The 20055-nt window shown below is 47.4% G+C and overlaps 6 protein-coding genes across 6 annotated transcripts; 5 read left to right on the top strand and 1 right to left on the bottom strand.

Moving 5' to 3' along the window:
* The first annotated feature begins 2738 nt into the window (after positions 1 to 2738).
* F9C07_1379451 (uncharacterized protein) lies at positions 2739 to 5587 on the top strand. The gene is made up of 3 exons (XM_041290621.2): positions 2739 to 4158; positions 4211 to 4392; positions 4441 to 5587. Exons 1-3 carry the CDS (start codon positions 3514 to 3516, stop codon positions 5222 to 5224), a joined length of 1611 nt encoding a protein of 536 aa, XP_041144198.1. The 5' UTR covers positions 2739 to 3513; the 3' UTR covers positions 5225 to 5587.
* Positions 5588 to 6914: 1327 nt separating this feature from the next.
* Positions 6915 to 7214, top strand: F9C07_2230423 (uncharacterized protein; the record flags this gene model as incomplete). The annotated part of the gene is made up of 1 exon (XM_071509860.1): positions 6915 to 7214. The coding sequence occupies one exon, from the start codon at positions 6915 to 6917 to the stop codon at positions 7212 to 7214; it is 300 nt and encodes a 99-aa protein (XP_071364866.1).
* A 3025-nt stretch (positions 7215 to 10239) lies between these two features.
* Positions 10240 to 11448, top strand: F9C07_2281607 (acyl-CoA N-acyltransferase; the record flags this gene model as incomplete). Its single annotated transcript, XM_041290622.2, has 3 exons — positions 10240 to 10340; positions 10523 to 10962; positions 11020 to 11448. The coding sequence occupies 3 exons, from the start codon at positions 10240 to 10242 to the stop codon at positions 11241 to 11243; spliced, it is 765 nt and encodes a 254-aa protein (XP_041144199.2). The 3' UTR covers positions 11244 to 11448.
* A 1611-nt stretch (positions 11449 to 13059) lies between these two features.
* F9C07_2281608 (uncharacterized protein) lies at positions 13060 to 14746 on the top strand (the record flags this gene model as incomplete). Its single annotated transcript, XM_041285186.2, has 1 exon — positions 13060 to 14746. The coding sequence occupies one exon, from the start codon at positions 13060 to 13062 to the stop codon at positions 14476 to 14478; it is 1419 nt and encodes a 472-aa protein (XP_041144200.1). The 3' UTR covers positions 14479 to 14746.
* Positions 14747 to 16539: 1793 nt separating this feature from the next.
* F9C07_4534 (uncharacterized protein) lies at positions 16540 to 16928 on the bottom strand (the record flags this gene model as incomplete). The annotated part of the gene is made up of 2 exons (XM_071511229.1): positions 16540 to 16695; positions 16800 to 16928. The coding sequence occupies 2 exons, from the start codon at positions 16926 to 16928 to the stop codon at positions 16540 to 16542; spliced, it is 285 nt and encodes a 94-aa protein (XP_071364867.1).
* An 876-nt stretch (positions 16929 to 17804) lies between these two features.
* F9C07_2065606 (carboxypeptidase C) lies at positions 17805 to 20023 on the top strand (the record flags this gene model as incomplete). The annotated part of the gene is made up of 7 exons (XM_041285187.1): positions 17805 to 17933; positions 17979 to 18091; positions 18152 to 18812; positions 18900 to 19112; positions 19169 to 19220; positions 19280 to 19388; positions 19438 to 20023. The coding sequence occupies 7 exons, from the start codon at positions 17805 to 17807 to the stop codon at positions 20021 to 20023; spliced, it is 1863 nt and encodes a 620-aa protein (XP_041144201.1).
* Between the last annotated feature and the right edge of the window lie 32 nt (positions 20024 to 20055).

Below are 20055 nucleotides of genomic sequence, written 5' to 3' on the forward strand. Positions count from 1 at the left end.
CACGCATGGATGACTTGTAAAAGGATTCTGATATTGACCCCACAGAGACTGGCGTGCTTCTCGCTCTTTCAAGAGCCTCTTCGTTTTCACATATTGTTGCTTGTAATCGACATGCCTATTTTTGATTCAGAAAGCACCAACATTCCCATCGCCATCAAACGGCACATAATGCGTACCATTCTCGTAGTAAGAAGGCGAGATATGCGGGTCGGGCATCACACGGAAGAAGGTGCCATCCAATTCTCCTGGCACATCACCATGGACAACAAGATCCCGAGCTTCGCCTTCCAATCGACAAGGCTTGTCAAATTCTTGCAGCCAAGGAATATCCGGAAAGGGTAGGGCCATAACGCATCACAATGTGGCTCTTGCGGGCACCATAAAACGCTCTTCGAGAAGAAAATCAGGGAAAGAAGGATATCGCGCTATGGGTGTAAAGTTCGAGGCATGAATTTGTGAAATCAGAAAATCTGATGAGCTCAAGAGCTATGTATAAGTTCGACGGAGGGTGGATTTGCCATAGAAAATTGCGCCATAAGCGGGGATGCGCTTTCGTGAAGTCGACCTCAAGGGGTTTGAGTGACCAAAAAGTCAGTCGAGGAGCTCTTGCAGTACATACAGCATTCACATAGCTTTGCTCGAGCGAAGTCCTCAGTCTCGTCGCGCGTTGTGTGGGGCTGCACGTCATGTACAGTCCATGGCGAGAATACGTAAATATCCCCTCTATAAGTAATCTCCTACGCTGGTCATCGCCCTTTGGTATAGTACAGTAGGAGTGGAGAGGCTTTCGAACGCCCTTTTTTGCGCTTAAATGGCCCCTTTCCTATTCCAGATTATGCTTCCGGCAAATACAAACCGATCGCACACGCGTTCCCTGCGGTCTACAGAATATCTACTCAATCGGAAGCAGCGAAGGTAGAAGCAAGGCCAATGGAATCATTGGGATTCACAGGAATATCAGAATACCAGAGGGTCCAGAAACAAGGTAAGTAGCAGACTGATCGGAAGTACGATTTTGGCCTACAGAGATCAATGTACACCGATGACTAGTGGTCTCAGGACAGCGCACCATGCAGGACATGACTAGTATTACCGTGCTATGATGGTGGTGGAGCAGGCTGCAGGCTAATACCTTGATTACCTCAAAGACTAAGACAGAATTTTCAGGGCTATCCTAGGGATTTCGATCTTCCTAGCGCCAATTGAAGCCGGCGTGCTCGGATGGTGGCCCCGGAGAAAGACAGGCTTGTGGAATCCTGTATCTGTGGTGGGCAGGCCACGACCAAGCAAAGCCAATGGTCTGCCCGCATGCAAAATTACAGTGCGATAGAGCCGATAAGTCTTTTGGTATCCTTGACCAATAGAAGACAAGTCGGTACCTTGTCAGGAAGGTCGCAGCTCGACCGGTAAGAAGGGGGACAATCAGGCGCGGGCGGGTTCCGATGCCAGCGCGTTTGACGCTCTTCTAATAACTGCACTAGTTTTATAAAACACAAGTCGTTGCTGCTGGAGTCGAATATCTCTGCTTTCACAACGTTGCGCATAATGGTTCTTCATTCTGTAGGCACAAGATTCACCGAGAATAAAGAAGAGTCGCCTGGCAGACTGGCATGGTATGAACCATCATCGACGTTAGAGAATCGGACTCGCTTATGCTCGCCGTTCCTCTCGAGACGCTTTGTCTCTGTATCAACTATTTCGAGTATTCTCGCATAACACTCGGCGATGCACAGAGAGACCACACCTAAGATGACAGAATTTTTGAATGATCGAAAAATAGCGTAACGGGCAGTGCTGACAATTCAGAATCATGATTGCTTTGCGAATAGTTTCATATTTGTCCCTTCCACAGGATTCCGCGCCTGATGGAACGCCGGTGAGAGTGCTACGCGGGCTTGATAAAGTATATCTAGAGCAAGGAGAGTCGCAACTCGTCTCATTTCCCTTGACTAGGCGCGACATGAGTTACTGGGATACTATGGCTCAGGACTGGCGGCTGCTCAGAGGGACATACACGGTGGGCCTGGGGTTCAGTTCGCGTGACATTGCGGAAGAGATATCTTTGGAAACTCTCTCATAGAGATCTTGAAGTGTGATAGAGGCATTTGCCAGCTGAATGGACTATCGTCCATCAATACCGGGTTCTCCGTATGAAGTGACGTTCCATCGGGTTGCCAGCAGTGACTGCGGGTGAGGATAGAACACCAGGACACAGAGTGTTGAGGAAGACATATGGAGGTCTTGGTAATATTGCTAGCTAGCTATCTAGTCCACACTCCCTGCATTTTGTCCGGTTTCTCTTTCTATTGCAGTATTCACTAGTCGATTATCCAAGTGCGAGGGGAAAGAACGCGCCTTAGTTCCTGACATTACAATAGATGAAGATAGTAAAAAAGGAAAGGCAACAAAACGTCACCACATCCTTCATGTTACAAGTCGCAAAATTTGAGACCGAAGGAGACCTTGCGAATCTGTTAGAGGAATGAATAAATACATCTGGGCTCTCATGGCTGACCAAAGGCCTTCATTTGCGCGGGTTGACAACTGCTCGCGCGCCTTGTGTTGGTTCACATTTTTAAAACAACGGTCCTATATGGAATTGGCTTGTGGACTATTCAGTTGAATGTTACGCCATCCATGTCACTCAGCTAGTTGATGGCTGTCACGCCAGGCAAATCCACAGGCCCAGTGGTTCTACGTGCTTGATTATCTAGCGCTCGAACAACTACCCACCCCAACCATCGAGCATCTGCTACTATATTATCGAACTACCATGAGTTCAAAGTGGACGGCGCTAAAGTTTACGTGCAAAGGATGCTGCCAGATCCTTAAGGACCCCTGTTTCAAAGAGAGAAACCGAGGGCAAGGGTAGCGAGACAGGTGGCACATAATTTGCTATTGTAGAAGCTCCTTAGATGTAGTCCCATGTTAGGACGCGGATTGTCGACAAACTTCCAGCACCACTACGCGTGGACGACGGGATCTGAGTGGCCAGAATCTTAGAGAGCAATATCCATCATACCAAGCCAACTCAAAACAGGTTGCAGTTTCCAGTTCTAGACAGAACGTGGACTGCGTGGCCAGTGGAGTGCAAACTGCACGTCGGCAAGAAAAGGTGGCGCATCACCCCGTCAGCAAAGAGCAAAAGGAATCCGTCGGGAAACGCAAGGTGGCGCGCCACCAATAGTGGCCTGAGGCCGGAGCAACACGCAATTCGAATCAAGTGGGTTAGTTGGTGGGGGAGAATAGCCAAACTATGTTTTCCAGCGCAAGTATATTCCTCGGCGACGTGAGGTACTGCTGTTCCCCATCACCAGTGACGGGAGGGCGTTCGTCGTCAACAGCGAGGTGCTAGCCTACAGGCGAGTCCAGGCGTGCCGAGCCGATCTATTTAATCAAAGAAGAAACCAAAGTGAATTCAACTGCTCAAAACCAAATGTGAAATCAGCTTCTTGTCATCACCACGCTTTCCTGAGACAATATCTTTCAATAATCGCACTCATTTCAGTCCAAATGCAGCAACAGCCCCCGCAGCGTCTCCTTCTGGATATCTCAAAAATTCCGAAGCTTGACATCAAGCAAGCGGGCCATTTGCGCCACTTCCATAATCTTGCCTGGCAGATAGACGGTGAATGGCGTCATATGGGGACACAGGAGCCAGCCCAGGAGTTCCTAGATGCGTACAGGTACCAAATATCATCCATGGCTTATGGTGCCGGTGTGGCGCACTTTCATCGCCTCCCAGCGTTACGAAGCGTCTTCAAGCCTCTTCTGCGTCGTTTGATACACAAAATGCTCCGGCGCGAGGTGTGGGGTTACTGGTTCAACACCAGTCTTTCCGGGAATAGAACCGATCCCGGTCGAAAGGAGCTGAGGAAACCCTGGGCGGATCCTGTCGTGCGTGAAAACATCATGTACAGTGGACATGTGCTGCTGATGACGAGCCTATATGCCATGCTGTTTGACGATGATGAATTTGAGAAGGCTCAGTCTCTGATGTTCCGTTGGGACCCACTATTCTTCGGGCTCGGTCCAGAGGTATTTTCGTACGACAATCGAAGCTTACAGGCGGCGATACTGGCAGAAATGGAGAAGAACCACTGGATTGGGGTCTGTTGCGAGCCCAACCTGGTTTTCGTTGTGTGCAATCAGTTTCCGGTACATACTGTCCGTCCCTGCGAACTGCTTCCCGCTAACCACTAGTCAAAAGTTAATAGCCATGCGATACAACGATGTCAGAGACGGCACGAATGTGGTTGAAGACATTCTTGCGAAATACAAAGAGGCGTGGGAAGAGAAGCAGATGGTTGCTTCGAATGGCTTGTATGTGGATTGGTGGTATGTAAATCAGGACAGGCCTGAGGCCCCAAAGCAAGTGGGCTTTACTGCTGGGTATGTGTTTCTACTTGGGGAAAGGGCAGGGTGTTAACAACTCTACAGCGCAAACGCTTTCATGAATACCTGGAATTCCGAGTTAGTGAGGTCTGCCTTTGGAAGACAGGCATTCGGTTACATAACGAATTTAGATGGAGAAATTCGTCTTAACTCGCCGACGTTAGCGAACGTCTACAGAGAGATTGCCGGGGCCGATGCAGGGAACGGGGCACTGCTTTTGAAGGCGCTTGAGATCGCAAAGACCATCCCACCTCCTAAGTTTCCTTACTCCCTTCCGACTTTCGGTTACGTTGTCCAGTGGTTATCAGAGCTCGGGAAGTCGGTTGAATTGGAAGGGCTACTACAATACGCGGATACGAACTTAAATCCCTCCTGGGAGAAGGGCGGATTGTTTTATCCGCGCAACGACCAGCCCATAGACGAATCTCACCGATGGAGGCACATGGACCGGTTTACCGGGAATGCTGCCATTGGATATGCCAGACTGAATGTCAACGACGGCCAGAAAATCATGTGGGACAAACCCTGGACCCGCGATATCCTGGCTAAGCGTCCATGGATCGACGGTGTTGACCTGTCACAAGGTGTTGACTTTCTCCGGGGACAGTGGAACTCGGAGGAGAATGCTCTAATACTTACTATAAAGACCTGGGATGGCTCTGTGGTTGAGGTGGAACCAACGGCTCGCAATCTAGAAAAAGGAATTTGGGCGGTTTACATTGCGGGTGAACTGCAGATGTGTGTGGAGGTAACCGAGTCCAACAGCCTCACATTTCGTGTGACTGCCGGGGAGGTTGAAGTCGACGTTGTTGTAATAAGGGTACGATAAGGGACTGGGAGAATGAGAGGAAGACGGAGAAGGAGCGAAGTTATGGATATGGTCGAAATCAGAGATCAACCAGAACCAACTGGAATCAAGATAGTATAACCCTTAAATCTTTTTGCTGTGCGCTTTGATGTTCGTTTTAAATCGCGTATATATCAAGAAACTTAGCCACTTTGGCGGGCTATATATTTCTCTACTTTCATTAGTTAACTAGTTGACTATTTATCCGGCCTATTCCTATCACCACATCACAGTCCCAGAGAGCATCCATGAGTAGCTAGCAAACAATAGGCTACTGTAGTCTACCATAGAGTGAAATATCCTGATTTAAAAAACTGAAGCGTAGCGAATTCTGTTAGAGGCCCGAGTATTTACATCTGCTCTGCAAAAGATGTGCTGTTAACTTACACAGTGGGGACCATATCTCATTATATACATCGAATTCATACACCAACTTGCTGAAAAGATCTATCTCTCTACTTAGTAACTCCTAGATACGGGCAAGCAAGCCGTCCTTAGTTAATACCACTACAACGCTATGACATCAGGATTTGTCTCAAATTTGCGGCGTCGCAGGCTTCGCTATTTCGTAGACATGAAATTGGCACGTGGTGTTTTACCACCGGTCTCAAACAAACTGCTGCCTTGGACCTCTAAAGGACCTTTTTGAGGACGATGGACGGGTGGAGCACAGAAAACTTCAGGCACATATGTGGAGAGTTGGAAGGTTCGTCACCGGCATTTATGATAGAAAACATTAGAGAATAATGACATCCTATATGCAAGGGTTTGTATCATGGCGGACGCGTGTGACATTAAGTGTTGTTATTAGAGGGAAAAGGATCTTCTGAGAGATTACAGAAAAGTCTCCGGCGGAATGATAAGTTCTTCGGTGAACCTCCTATTGTATAGGCCCATGCTTCTCGCCGCCTGAATAACCGAGATTCCATGTCCCTCCGTGCGCCCCGTTGCGTGTGCGTCCTCCAGCTGCCCGGACTCAGCTCTTCTTGGAATGCCTTTCGTTGAAGTAGCATATTTTCTAGGGTTCTAATTCCTCGATCCGGTGAGGTAGACGCTTGAGTCCCTACCAAAGAGCTGTCCTAATTAGGTATCCGCGGGCCACCGTATTACGGAGATTGGTGCAAGTATAGTAGGTTGTTGTTTGCTAGGCCAGATCTGAATTCCCTTTCCTCTACATATGAGCCTCTACCTACGAAGCCTCGAGTGACCAACCAATTAGGCAGACCACATCGCCAAAAGTGGTATACGGGCATATTGCTCCTCCGTCCTGGAGGCTTCTATAAAGTCGAGAGTGTTGTCGGGTGTTCCTTCGATGACTGTCGTGTTGAGGTAGTTATGGAGCAAGTTTGGATCAGGTGCCTGGGTTATCTAGGTAATAAAGCTGTGGGACTTGTTCCCATAGACTCGTGGCACTATAGAAATCTCCGGAGGATATACGTGTAATTTCCTGAGATGTGGATACCCTACCGGAGCGAATAGGCCTTACTCCAATGCGCTGGTGGCGCCCCACATCTCCCTAAAAGCAAGGCTGACCCATCGAGTTGTTTTGCACGTCCCTATCTGCATGTCTAGATACTGTAGGGAGGGTTGGTCTTTTCATGAGGAGACCACCCAACTTTTGTTAAACACCTTCCTCCACTCCCACAGTTCCTCGATACATCCCGTCTGCCAAATGCCTCTATTTCTGCTCTCTGTCTCCTACCTCACTTCCTTCGAGGAAGTAGAAAAGCACCTCCCAGCTCATATAACCTGGTTGGAACAACAATATGAGCAAAGCATCTATCTGTTCTTTGCCCGGAAGGTACCATTCACAGGCGGGGTGTGTCTCGCAGTTGCAGAATCGGCACATCAAATGGCAGAGATTACAGAATCCGACCCCTTCCGCACCAGCAATGTTGCAAAGTACGAAATTCAAGAGCTCGACCTGACGAAAGTTAATACTTCTGTTCTCCAAGAATATACGTCCGACTGAGTGAGGTTCTTGCAGGAAGCTCTTTTAACTACGCACTGATGGTTTCGCTACTGCTGTACTGTAGATCTGCTACTACATAATCCATCGCTTGGAGAATTTGGCTTTGTGCTCTTCTGTCAGTTCTATCCGGTCTGAGGGATGCTGATCTCGTGTCTAAATGGATGGTTTGAGATGTTATAGTCTGCGGTTAGCAGTGCTACGTTATATACCGTAGGCAGGATGAAATGTAATCATCCGCGTCGCTCTCCAAGACTGGGTCAAAATCAACATATCGTAATGATCTATACATACAAAGGTTGCAAGGGAAACACCTAGTCTGAACGGGACATCTGTAAAAAAAAAAAAAAAAAAGCTGCACACTGAAAGGAATACTTAGACGCAGCCGGAGAAGGGTACCTGTGCAAATCAGCGGCTTACTTGCAACGGAGGGACGACTACGCCAGCATTCCTACCTTGAGTGTCGGCACACAAGAGATGGTGGATAACGAAGGAAAAGCTGAACTATTTCTCAACTCATTTTCCCCCAGGAGGAGAGATACGCTGCAAGCCAATCACCGAGCCGGAGGTCTACAGATCAATCAAGGCCGCCAAAGGAAGCACTGCTCCCGGGCAAGATTGAAACCTAACCCTGTGGAAAGCTGTTGTGTATGTATTCTCAAACATCAATAACCCACAATTTCACCAAGGCCGTTGGGGCTAGGATACTACCTCAGCCAGTGAAAAGGAGCAAAGATTGTCGTGCTACGCAAATCTGGAGAACACGACCATAGAGCGCCTGGAGCATACCGACCGATTTCGCTGCTGAACACACTCAGCACGATACTTTGGGCATTAGTAGCCAAAGAATTGCTGCACTGGCACAGGGCTGGGTTACATATGCTGCTGCCAGAGACACAGTTCAGAGAACAGCCTGGTCGAAACACAGAGCAAGCGCTACTGGTGCGCACGATTGCGGTGGATCGAACGTTGCTGCATATGCGATCAAAAGAAATAACGCCTGCCGCCTTCGATGTGAGGGAATCTTTAACGGAGTCAACAAAGAATTAGCCTGGAAACACGCCTGCGTTCCAAATCCATACAATAGCTATACGGTGGATTAGTAGCTTCATAGAAATCTGATATCTGATCATCACTTTCGACAACTTCAGCTTTAACCATAGTGACCCCCTGTTGGCCAATAATTCCCACCGTAGAAGCTACACAAATGCCGGGAGGAAAGCTCTCCTCGACGCCGTTAACCCTCTTTAATGAACTTCCGCCTGCTTGGGCTTCCACGTGTAACGAGAGGCTAACATGAGCCCATTTGCCTTTCCACAACGGGGAGTGTCTAAAGCCTTGGTAGTTGTTTTGATCTTGTCCTCCAGACCGAGGCCTGCAATCTACAACGTCAGTTTTTATGTGTTGTTATTGCTAACTCGTTGCATTTCTAACTTGTGTCCACTATACCATTACCAAGTTACCTGACGTTCAGAGACGACTTCCATCTATAATATCAAACCCGTTAATCTACTTATAGTCGCACCAAAGAGGTATATAAGTGGGATTCTGACCATGCGCGCTACAAACTCTGGCCGGGAGACGCACTCATATCGCGCAAGAGTCTGCTCCAATTAAGTACTCAACCCTTGTGGAAACTGATGCGCAGATACAAGTCATAATCATATTCGCCTTAGGCACTTTGCATTGCACGCTCGGTTAGTCAATATTCCTAGGCTGAATCCTACATAAGATGCACAGATACTGGAGTCCCTGACATTATCTGCACTCTCAGGATTTTGCCTGGGCATAAACCTTCTCTGTGGTGGGCTACGTGAGGATCATAAGGTAGATTTTAAATTGACGACGAAATAGTAGTATTCTGACAGAAAAAAGGAACTAAGACTTCACATCTGAGGGTACTTGTCCATCGAAAGATTCGGTCCAGCCCTACAACACCCCGGAAAACACTCCAAACGTTTTCTGGCAATGCAACCCAGTTATCGCCAGATCAATGCGACCTAAAGAAATTGTCGTGGCCGAGGGCCACCACATATGGATAGCTGTCAGGCTCCGAGGTGCTGTTGGTCATGTAACCATACGTATAGTCGCTTCCAAAGCGGCAGGCTGCAGACAGCTCCCTGGCGGCGTTGATGAGGTCTACATACATCGTTAAGATTGAATGGTCCAACTATGACTTCTCGTCAGTCGCAGTTCCCTGTCCATCTAACATCGTGGGACCGTACAGGATTGCACATGAAAATGGAGGAGTGTCCCACATGAGATACGCGAGCACAACTTCCGGGTTGGGCCACGCATGCTTTGGCGTCAGCTGCAACATCGTTCAGATGGTTAATGTTGCTGTTTGTCTTCTCCAGGCGGGCGATACCGTGTTCAGGGAAGCACTGAGGCTTGGTTACTTCATCCTATTGTAACATCAGCCCGGCGTTGACTGGGACAGAGGCTGGCTTACTGTTGCCCGCGCATGAAGGTCTCCGCTGTGACGGTAATTGGCGATAGAGAATAAAGTCACGTTCAACACCTATTGCGCTTTCTAATATTGACCTTTAGTGTTTTGGCGAGGGAAGATTGGCGTGTCATTCTGTCTGTTAGGTATTCAAAATGAACGTCATAAAGTCTGTTAATAGGCTAGAGGCGTTTGGAGTTCTGGGGACCCATTGACTCTTGAGATATCCAGCGCTGCTCCCATGAACAGGTGAACTTGTGCTGTCTTTCGACTGAGCAATTCCACTAAAATGTCTGTCATGCTGGCGCAGCGCGCTCAATTACAGTGAAGTCCTACTGCGGAAAGAGGCCGCGGGCATCAGGAGGAATAGAAACTTGACCCTATTCGTCTCTTTCTTGATGGCAGTGCCGGGCCTTAGGGGAGTGTGGCGGGCAAACGTAGACCGAAAGTGGAGAAAAAGGGCAAGGTGGTAAATTATTAGTTGGGGTGCAGTTTATTGTGGTGACTCGCTCAGCACGCTTGAGCACTAAAACGGAAAGAGTAGGCCATCAATGGTCCTAGAGAATCAAGTACATATGTGACATGTCGCATTCGACCAACTGCTCACCGATCACTTCCACCAAGAAGCACGGTAGCATGAAGGGTCCCTATTCTGTACAATGTGGAGCCGCCGATGCAAGAATGTACGTTCCTCTCCCAGCCACTTGCATTTTACTCTGACTCGAAATTATTTGCTTTCCCAGTTCTTCGCCCCTGATAGATGCCCCACCCCAACCTTAAGACTTATTTAATTGCAAGAATGCCCCCGCCGTTCGACCAGGATTATTTGTACCCTGCTGCAATCTATCTTTTAACCCTTGTATAGCTCTTGTGTACCCCAGTCGCCAAGACTATACTCCACAATGACAGTGAACACAACACAAAGCACCTCAACCTCAGGATCCCCTCTTAAGCTCGAGCACGCTACACTCGAAGATATCCCCGAGTTAATCGAAGTCTGGTACAATGCATTTGATACCCCAGACATGCTAGCCATCTGGCCGAACACCCCCGGAGTACGGCAATGGTGGGATCAAGCCAACCGCCACGACATGCTGCACAAGCCTCGAGAGAAATACCTTAAGGTCGTCGATACAAGAAACGGTCGGATTGCGGCATACGCAAAGTGGTCACTTGAGACGGCTGAAGAGCGTGGTCCCCGGTTTCCTCCATGGCACTCGGACATGGACCCTGAGCGTAACGATGCATTTATCGAGGGTTTGGAGATTGGTCGTGCCAGGTTGGTTGGGGGAAAGAAGAATTTCTGTAGGCCGAATATCTATATTAAGTATATCGTGGGGGAATTGCTGACATAGATATTAGATCTTGATATGTTGGGTACGCATACCGACTATCGGAAAATGGGTGCTGCTCGGATGCTGATTGGGTGGGGATGTCAAATGGCTGACCAGGAGGGTGCTTTTGCTTATATCGATGCAAGTGCTGAGGGACGGCCTGTCTATGAGAAGTTTGGATTTGTGGATCGAAGTGACTCTGCAAGGTCGGCGGCTGGATTGGCGTCGATGGTTAGGGAGCCTCGGAACTGAGGAGTTTGGTTACTATTCGTTCAAGTCAGTGTCTTCCGATCGTTTAATGCCACGCTCAGAGTACTACAAGTCCATCCAAATGTGGTATAAATACAAATGCAGAATCTGAGTATCTACAAGTCCGAGATGTATTACCCGACTGTGCCAGCAACCGCTAGATCGTATACTTTCTGCCCTTCTTAAATTTCTCGATTCGAATTCAAAAGACTACCTTTTTTTTTTTTTTTTTTTTTTTTGAGAAGGCAAGATGAGTATCTTGCAAGGTAGCCCTCGGAAACTCTTCACCAATCGATTACAGATGAATGGAATGCACGCCTTACCGGACCGGAAACACAGGGCTCCCAATGATACTACTTAGGCACCTGTTACAAACCTATTTGCGGGGAACACTCTTGTGGTTAGTCGTATAGAGGGCACAAATTTGAATGCAAACTAATCGTTGGAATAGATAGCAGAGTGGGTCGACGGTGCTTCTAATATTGAGTGGATGTGAAGTGGACACGGAAGGGAGTGGAGAGTTCGCAATATCGTGTAAACTTCCATGGTCTCTCATTTTCAGACACCCACGCATTTAGGCTCAAGATAGATCCTTTACCTCAAAGTATAGAATGGGAAGCGATGACACGATACGTACAGCCTTGTCTAAGGAGCCAGGCAAGACGTTTTGGAACAGTCTTGGTTGACGTGGGTATCTTCAAAAAACAAACTAGAAAGCTACTGAACTGCAGAAATGGATAGTCCTATGCTAATAAACACGATGCATATGAGAATGCATACTGGAAAGTATGGTGTTGATCCTTCTTGATGGCTTGTGTTTATTACTTCACTTTAGGCAAGCTCTCCAATGTGACGCTGGAGACTCTTGCCGAATATATGATAGACACCCAACTGATATTTCATTTAACCTGGTTTGCCCACAGCAATACTCAGCAATGATTTATTCTTTACGAACTTAAATTCTAGTGCTAGGAAGATTATGTTACTTGATAGTACTTCAAATACTTGCATAACTATCCTATCCTACATCTTTATTCGGAGCCGTCAGGCATGAAGATAGTTATGCAAGGCTGCGAGTCAACCTAACCGACCCAAACCAACGGGCACCAGCTGTCGTGTAGTTATTGGGCAATTGTACACCGCTCTGCATCTAATCAATTTATCATTTAAATCTTAGGCCAAAGATCCGATAAGCATGTGGGCACCAATATCTCGATCTGCGTTCTCCTGCAAGCCAACTCATATGGTGCACATCTCTGAAGGACAATCCACCAATGCAAGCCTTGCATGACTCGCAGCGCTTCACAGATGCTGCGAACCTATTCAATGAGTTGATTCCCCGGCCCTCCTTATCAACGCTCTTGGGACCCTAAGTTGGAAGATCGCAAAAATCTACAGTATCAGCTGATAGTCGTATCGGGCATGGCTGTGTTCGCTGGCTGGAATGTTTGACGGCCTTAATGTTCACGACTTGGTTTTGGCTGTTGCCAATTTAGGAAGGATTAAGTCGCTCCTTCTCGATCGTGCTCGTAAACAGAAGTAGTTGAGGTAGTTAAATAGGTTTGCTTGTTTTTTGTACTCGTTTGCTAACATGCTGCTATCATCGCACAGGACGCTTCCCTTACACTGAACTCATTTCAACTTCTTATCCTTCGTGTTTGTTTGTTTTTTGCTTGCTTGGCTGGACCGAGTCCCATCATACAGTGCTATATAAGCTGTCAAGCGTGTTGCCGCTCGACCAAAATACCTTAGGCATTTGGTCGTGCCTCCAACCGAACAATCTGACCAACATAAGCCAACAATTACCCCAATTTCCGATATGCCCTCCGAAGCCAACAAAAGTCTTGGTATAATCAATGAATTCATGAGGGAATATGAGAAAGAGCAGGAAATCTACGCCTCTGCAGCGAAGCAGGCCGAGATGCTATGCGAAGATGTCCTCAAACGTGAATCAGTGGAGTGTATCGTTACTTCCAGAGCAAAAGACCCAGAAAGCCTCGAGAAAAAGCTTCATGAACGACTGAAAAGGCGCCAAGAAACTGCAGCCAGTACCCGTGAAGGAAAGAAAGGCTACGGCTGCATCGACGACATCAGAAGCGACATTGCAGACTTAGCTGGAGTTCGTATCTCGCTCTATATACCGCGGAAGAAGTCCCATGTTGAGAAAATCCTGCGGAGGGAATTTGACGTGGCATGGAACCTTCCTCTGGGAGAAAAGGGGGATATCCAAGCAACCGAACCTCGCTTGTTCCCGGGGTACTGTGCCGATCACTACCGCGTCTTCTTTAAGCAGGGCTCGAGTCAAGATGATCGGGTCGGTAAAAGGATGATTGAGATACAAGTGGTTTCTGTTTTACGGCATGTCTGGGCTCAAATTCAGCACGACAGGGTGTACAAACAACTGATCCCAACTGCTGGAGAAGATATTCGTATTTTGGACGCCTTGAGCAGCCTGCTATACGCTGGGGACTTTGTTCTAGACCAGCTATTTGACAGCCAGGCTTCACGAAGTAAGTCTGATAGTACATCTTTCAAAACGGTGTATCAACTAGGTTCTGCATTAGGACAGTGGATTGAAGGCTTTCCGGAGCGCCGAGATGATAACCTTGGGAATGTTCAGTCACTTTTTACATTACTGAAGGCCGTTCATATGGATACACCAGAGCAGCTATGGGGCGCGTTGAAGAACATGGATATCTCGCTCTCACAGACGAGCGACTATGTGGTTCTGGCCCGCACTTATGAGCCGCTTCACCTCAGTATCAGCAACTACATCATGCACCGCATCATTCGGCCCCGAAATGATCGCGGTGTAGTGCAGAGCATCAGACAGCTTGAGCTGAATACAGCCAACGACCACTGCTCAAAGGTCAACGTGATTGCAAATGCATTTATCTTGTTGGATCAACTGTTCTCGCCCCCATCCCAGTGGTGGCATCTTCTTTATACCGGGCAGAATCCAAAGAGACTGGGGGAGGGAATCAAGTGGATGTCCACGAGCAAGCCTTGGACGGATTATCATAGCATGACAACAGTCCACAAAGCCGACCAGAAAAACATCGATATATTATGGCATTGCCTTTATGAGCATGACAAGGAACCCATCAGATTTGTCTTGACCTTCTCCGAGATCTTGGTTTCGGAAGGGTTCTCGACAGATTGGGGCCTGTTGACTAGATCTTTGTCCCTTCTCATACGCGCCATGGAACTCTCAAGAATATTTGCTAAAAGGTCATGAGCCAACCTAGTGGACACATATCATTCACATGAACGTCCCCTTCTTCTTGCTTTCAGTGCTTTCGTGCCTTTGCTTATTATAGTTTCAATGCTATTATCGGTTCACATGAGACTTCCGCCGCCTACTACTTTCATGCTTGGTGTAGCCAGATGTTGCCTTTCATAGAGTTTTTTTCCTTGAGATCGTCATGCAGATGAAGGATACACCAAGCTTTCAAGAGCATTCATACCCTCTATGCAATAGTCGTTCTAAAGAACAGTGGCCCATTCTTCTATTATAAGCTTGTACCTGGCGGCTTGTATCTGCCGCGCAATGCACACCACGCGATTGCACGGGTTCTAATTATCGGATGTAGAAGTAGGATGGCTAGCATTGATTATTTTAACAAGTGCTTTAATGCGAACATATTTTTTGTTTCTCTTCTTTTCCCTTTTTCCTGTTTTTGTTCTTTCTCTCTCTCTCTCTTTTTCACTAAATAAAAATATACTTGAAGTAAAGCATGACAAATAAATGAAAAATATTGATATCAACATATCTACCTACCCGAAGTGAGCCAAGACTATTATTAACGGACATGGCTATAGCAGAATAATGATTCCTATTCAAGGATGTTCCAATACCCCTGGTGAAAATCATACCGAATATAACCCACCAGGCCAAAGACCTCAGGTAGTAGATTGTCATAGATCACGACACAAACGTTTACGTTTTGTGGAAATAGAGAAAAAGTGAAGAAACAGCCACTAGAAGCAAAGACAGATCACGAAATTATATGGAAGAATAAATCGCGTGTCATCAATACGATCCTAAGACAGCGAGTTGGGTACTTTTGTGTGAGCTGTAGAAAGTACGGGGTCAAGGCAACAATGCACCTGCGGTTGGCGGACAACCCTAATAAGTGGGCAACCTCGCTTCCTCAGAGAAATAAAAGTGGATTATTTACACGTCATTGACGCATTTTCCTTTCATTTCCCTTCTTTTCCCTTCTATGCATTTTTTCCTTTTTTTTCCTCTTGTTTTCTTCTTCTTTCTCTTCTTCTTTTCTTTTCCTTTTCCGTCGTTGTTTGGTCCTGCCTTCTACTGTAAGGGGAGTAGCAGACTTCTGCCTACCGAGTATTTCATCCGATGTAATTCTAGAGATATGACAGAGTTGCAGCAGGTAGGGCGTAATTCATGACGAGCCAGACAGATAAATTTCCATTGCTTCTACTGTCCTATACGTACCTTTGAACGTGACTGGTCCACGGGCGGGACAATCCTCCGTCTGGATCTGCACGGATCCACGAGAGAAAGAAGGTAGTACCTTGCAGCCCAACCTCGGATGTTTCATTGGTAGATTGAAGGAGGTCAAAGCAACTATGATACATGTCTGAAGTAGCTTTGACCTTCTAAATTCTCCTTGTCTTTTGGTATATCTGGCGTATGGTCCATCATCTTACGCTGTTTCCCGAATCTTGGACTGAGCTGAGTGTTGAAAAAATAGGGGAAAAAAAGAAAAAAACAAAAATTTCATGAGAGGCCCAGAAGGAAATTGTCTTTTCAAAACAATGGTAAGCGCCAGGAGCCTCATGTCATTTCAACGCTCTAGGCAACGACTCATAATTTGATATATCACATTTGCCGTGAGTCATGGTGGTAGGACATGAGGCTCAATGATAGCCAGAATATGGCGAGAACAGCGTTTATTACTCGGTCTGGCATCCGTAATATCGCTTATCTGGAATGATCATGCTGGCCGAGGCTTTGCTTTGATGTGTGGAGTTTTGAGGCGGTGTGTCAATGTCTATTCTTGTGGTTTATAGGCCACCAATCTCGGAATTCGGATTGTACAATTGACTCACCATCATGTCGATCACAATTAATATCCCGGCCCGGCTGATCGTTTTTGTTTCATAATAGATTCCTCGTTCAAACGTCAAGCTAGAAGCTATGGAAGGGTCCGCTAATGCCAAGCTCCTGTTCTAGCCGAAGGATCGTTGTGCATACCTGTCAGATAAATCTTGTAGCGGTCTGTGTATCATTGACTACATCCACTCGATGTATATAAGCGAGATGTAATGTCTAAGTCGTGTTATAAGGACATCGTTGCATTGTTTCATAACGAACGGAAATAGGCAGAGCGCGGTTATCTTCACTTAGATATGGCCAACCAGTCTGACCTTCAACAGCAATTCCCTGTCGAATCACAGGCTCAGGAAACCTCTGGTAAGTGCCATTCTGTAAACAATTTCATCATTTCTCTTGGCCAATATCATATGAGCCTCTCGAGTGACTGTAATGTTCTAACAATAAGGCTCCAAGAATATACACTACTACATTACCTCCTCCGCCTCCTCGAAGTACTGGAAGGACGCGGAGACACCCTCTCTGCGAGCGATAGAAGCAAGGTCGATAGAATCCGTACAATTGTTGAAGATGATGGGTATATCGGCGACGATAGAGATCTCCATGTTGCTGGGTTCATGACATTTATCGCTACGCAGTCGTGCCCTGAAATTGTGAAAGGTTCATGGGAGGAGTACATGTCCAGCGAAATTGGGACTCGAATACAGACTATTGTTGAAGCAAGGCGTTGAATGGAATTGCCAACCATTCTCGGTCTACTCTGTGATTTACAACTTTACTCGTCGCATGGTCAAGCTGGCATGATGTATTTGACAGCAGGTGTGACAGTTTATTTCTTTCCCGCTTGATCGCTATGCTGTACCCATGTGCCACTAGGAGAACTGCCAGGCGACCTTTTATACAAACCCAGGTTGTGTCGCCCCTGTCTATTTAATCTATTGCTTTATTTTTCTCTTCTCTCCCCAGCTGTAATGCGTTGATATTGTTACCGCTATAGAGAGCTAACTCCATGTAATCCCCCACTGTACGGAGAGGGAGACTGCCAAATATATAACCGGATATAACTCCGGATTACCAATTGGGCATCAAAATAGCGAATATTATTTTGGAGGTCTAGACCGACAGGGTTACAATGCTGTGGCCTAGCGTCGCCGCGGTTCTTTGTTATGTAGCCAACCAACTAGATGTCTTGCCGTAGCTTTTTTCTGTTGGACTGGTTACTAGTGCTGATATAGTACGCTTAGGGCTACACTAGCCCTGTTGCTACTACGCGATTCTAGCCGTTTTGGCCTGGCTTTTAAGTACTAAGAGAGCTATTCAGAGGTAACCCGGCGGACTCCGGAAGGCTAGGGCTTATCACAACGTTTCCAGAAAGCTTATCTCCAGCCTCGCTCTGCTAATGTCAGATTTGTTCCATTATTTTATTTATATAAGCTTCGGTACCCACAGACTTAAGAGCAGTGCATTTACCACTTCGCGTCATGATTCTTCTCGGTCTGATAGTGTGCTCCCTGCTCGGTGTGGCCACGGCGCAATTTCCCCCCACGCCTGAGGGGGTAACCGTCGTCAAGTCGAAGCTACATGAGAATGTGTCCATCTCATTCAAAGAGGTAAGTATTCCATGCTATAGTACATAATTAATCACTGATTAGTAGCCCAAAATATGTGAAACAACACCTGGTGTCCGGTCGTATTCGGGTTATGTTCATCTCCCACCCGGCTTCCTTGACGACGATACAGGGGACAAACAAGACTACCCAATGAACACGTATAGTAGTATCTTCAAAAGTAATAAGAGGTGCTCAGAGACTTAATTCTATATAAATAGGTTTTTCTGGTTCTTTGAAGCGCGCAAAGACCCCAAGAACGCGCCCCTCGCCATCTGGCTCAATGGCGGTCCCGGCGGCTCCTCCTTCATGGGACTTCTCGAGGAACTGGGCCCCTGTTTCGTGGCCTCTGATTCCAAAACCACCATCTTGAACCCCTGGAGTTGGAACAACGAGGTTAACCTCTTGTTTCTCGATCAGCCCATGCAGGTTGGCTTCTCCTACGACGTCGCCACTAACGGCACCTTAGCCATGGACTACGACGCGGTGGAAACTACAATCGTGCCTGGGGACTTCTCAGTGGACATCCCGGAGTCTAACTTCACACACCGTGTTGGTACTTTTGCGAGCCAGGAGCTCTCTCAAACGGCCAATAGCAGTGCGCTTGCGGCTCATGCTCTGTGGCATTTCGCCCAAACATGGTTCTTTGAGTTTCCGCATTATAAGCCTGTCGATGATCGGATTTCTCTCTGGACTGAGAGCTATGGAGGTCACTATGGTCCGGCGATCTTCGGTTTTTTTCAAGAACAGAACGAGCGGATTGGGAAGGGGACTGCCGAAAAGGGCGCACAGTATTTGCATCTCGATACGCTGGGGATTGTGAATGGTCTTATTGATGCTGTGGTCCAGGGGGAATCTTACATTACCATCGGGTATAATAACGTATGTTTCATCTTATCGTCCTATGCGTTGGCTATAGAGAAAGGAAGATTTGGATATATCTTCTCCGATACTCGCTAACGTAAACAGACGTATGGCCTGCAAATATTCAACCAGTCTCTTTATGATTCATTGATGCATGAATGGGCACGTCCAGGGGGGTGTCGCGACAGAGCGATAGCCTGCCAAGCAGCCTTGAAGGACCGGGACCCTACTTCCGGGAAAAGAAATATATCCGAGATATGTAAAAACATTGATTTAGACTGCGAGGGAGGGGGTACTGCTCAATACCAACAACTAGACGTAAGTGCTTACCCTTACACCCTGACATAGTGCTAATTATTCCTTTGGGTGAATAGCGCAGTTGGTATGACATTGCACATCCCAAAAATGACCCCTTTCCAGCTCACCGTAAGTCCACGCACGAAAGCAATGTCACTGTCTACTCTAATCCCACCCCAAATATCCAGATATGCTCGGCTACTTAACCCAAGAGTCCGTGCTAAAAGCCCTCGGCGTCCCTGTCAACTTCACCGAAGCTGCCCCAGTGGTCCACAAACAGTTTGACAAGACCTACGAGTATGCATTCCGAACCCCATTTTCCGCGACGCAAACTAACAAAACCCAGCATCACCCGCGGCGGATTCCTCGACTCGATAGCCCACCTCCTCGACAGCGGCGTCAAGGTACACATGATGTACGGCGACCGCGACTACGCCTGTAACTGGATCGGCGGCGAGAAAGCCAGCCTCGCAGTACCGTACTCGCGGGCCGCAGAGTTCGCAAACACCGGGTATACTCCATTAGTGACGTCCGAAGGCATCAAGGGTATGACACGTCAACTAGGTAATTATAGCTTCACGCGCGTCTACCAGGCTGGTCATGAAGTGCCGGCTTATCAGCCGGTTGCGGCGTATGAGATCTTCATGCGTGCTACGCTGGATCGGGATATTCCTACTGGAGAGATAGGTATTACGGGGGAGTTTAAGACGAGTGGACCGAAGGATACTTGGCATATTAAGAATGTTGCTCCAGAGATGCCGGAGCCGAGGTGCTATGTTTTGAACCCTGGGACGTGTCTTCCGGAGGTTTGGGAGAGGGTTGTGGCTGGGAATGTTACTGTGAAGGATTTCTTTGTGGTGGAGGATGATACTGATGATGGGATGGTTGGTTGGCCTCAGGATAGTAGCCAGGTTGTTCTTGGTGGGATGTGATTGGCTTTTGTTGAAGAGATCGGGTGGTTTAT

The sequence above is a fragment of the Aspergillus flavus genome, chromosome 3 (assembly GCF_009017415.1).
Source record: "Aspergillus flavus chromosome 3, complete sequence".
Taxonomy (NCBI): Eukaryota; Fungi; Ascomycota; class Eurotiomycetes; order Eurotiales; family Aspergillaceae; genus Aspergillus; species Aspergillus flavus.

Excerpts from the sequence above, each read along its gene's own strand:
- F9C07_1379451 (XM_041290621.2), top strand. The coding sequence starts at position 3,514 with ATGCAGCAACAGCCCCCGCAGCGTCTCCTTCTGGATATCTCAAAAATT. Across the intron at positions 4,159-4,210 it reads TTGTGTGCAATCAGTTTCCG|TTAATAGCCATGCGATACAA; the intron begins GTACATACTGTC and ends ACTAGTCAAAAG. Across the intron at positions 4,393-4,440 it reads CAAGTGGGCTTTACTGCTGG|CGCAAACGCTTTCATGAATA; the intron begins GTATGTGTTTCT and ends ACAACTCTACAG.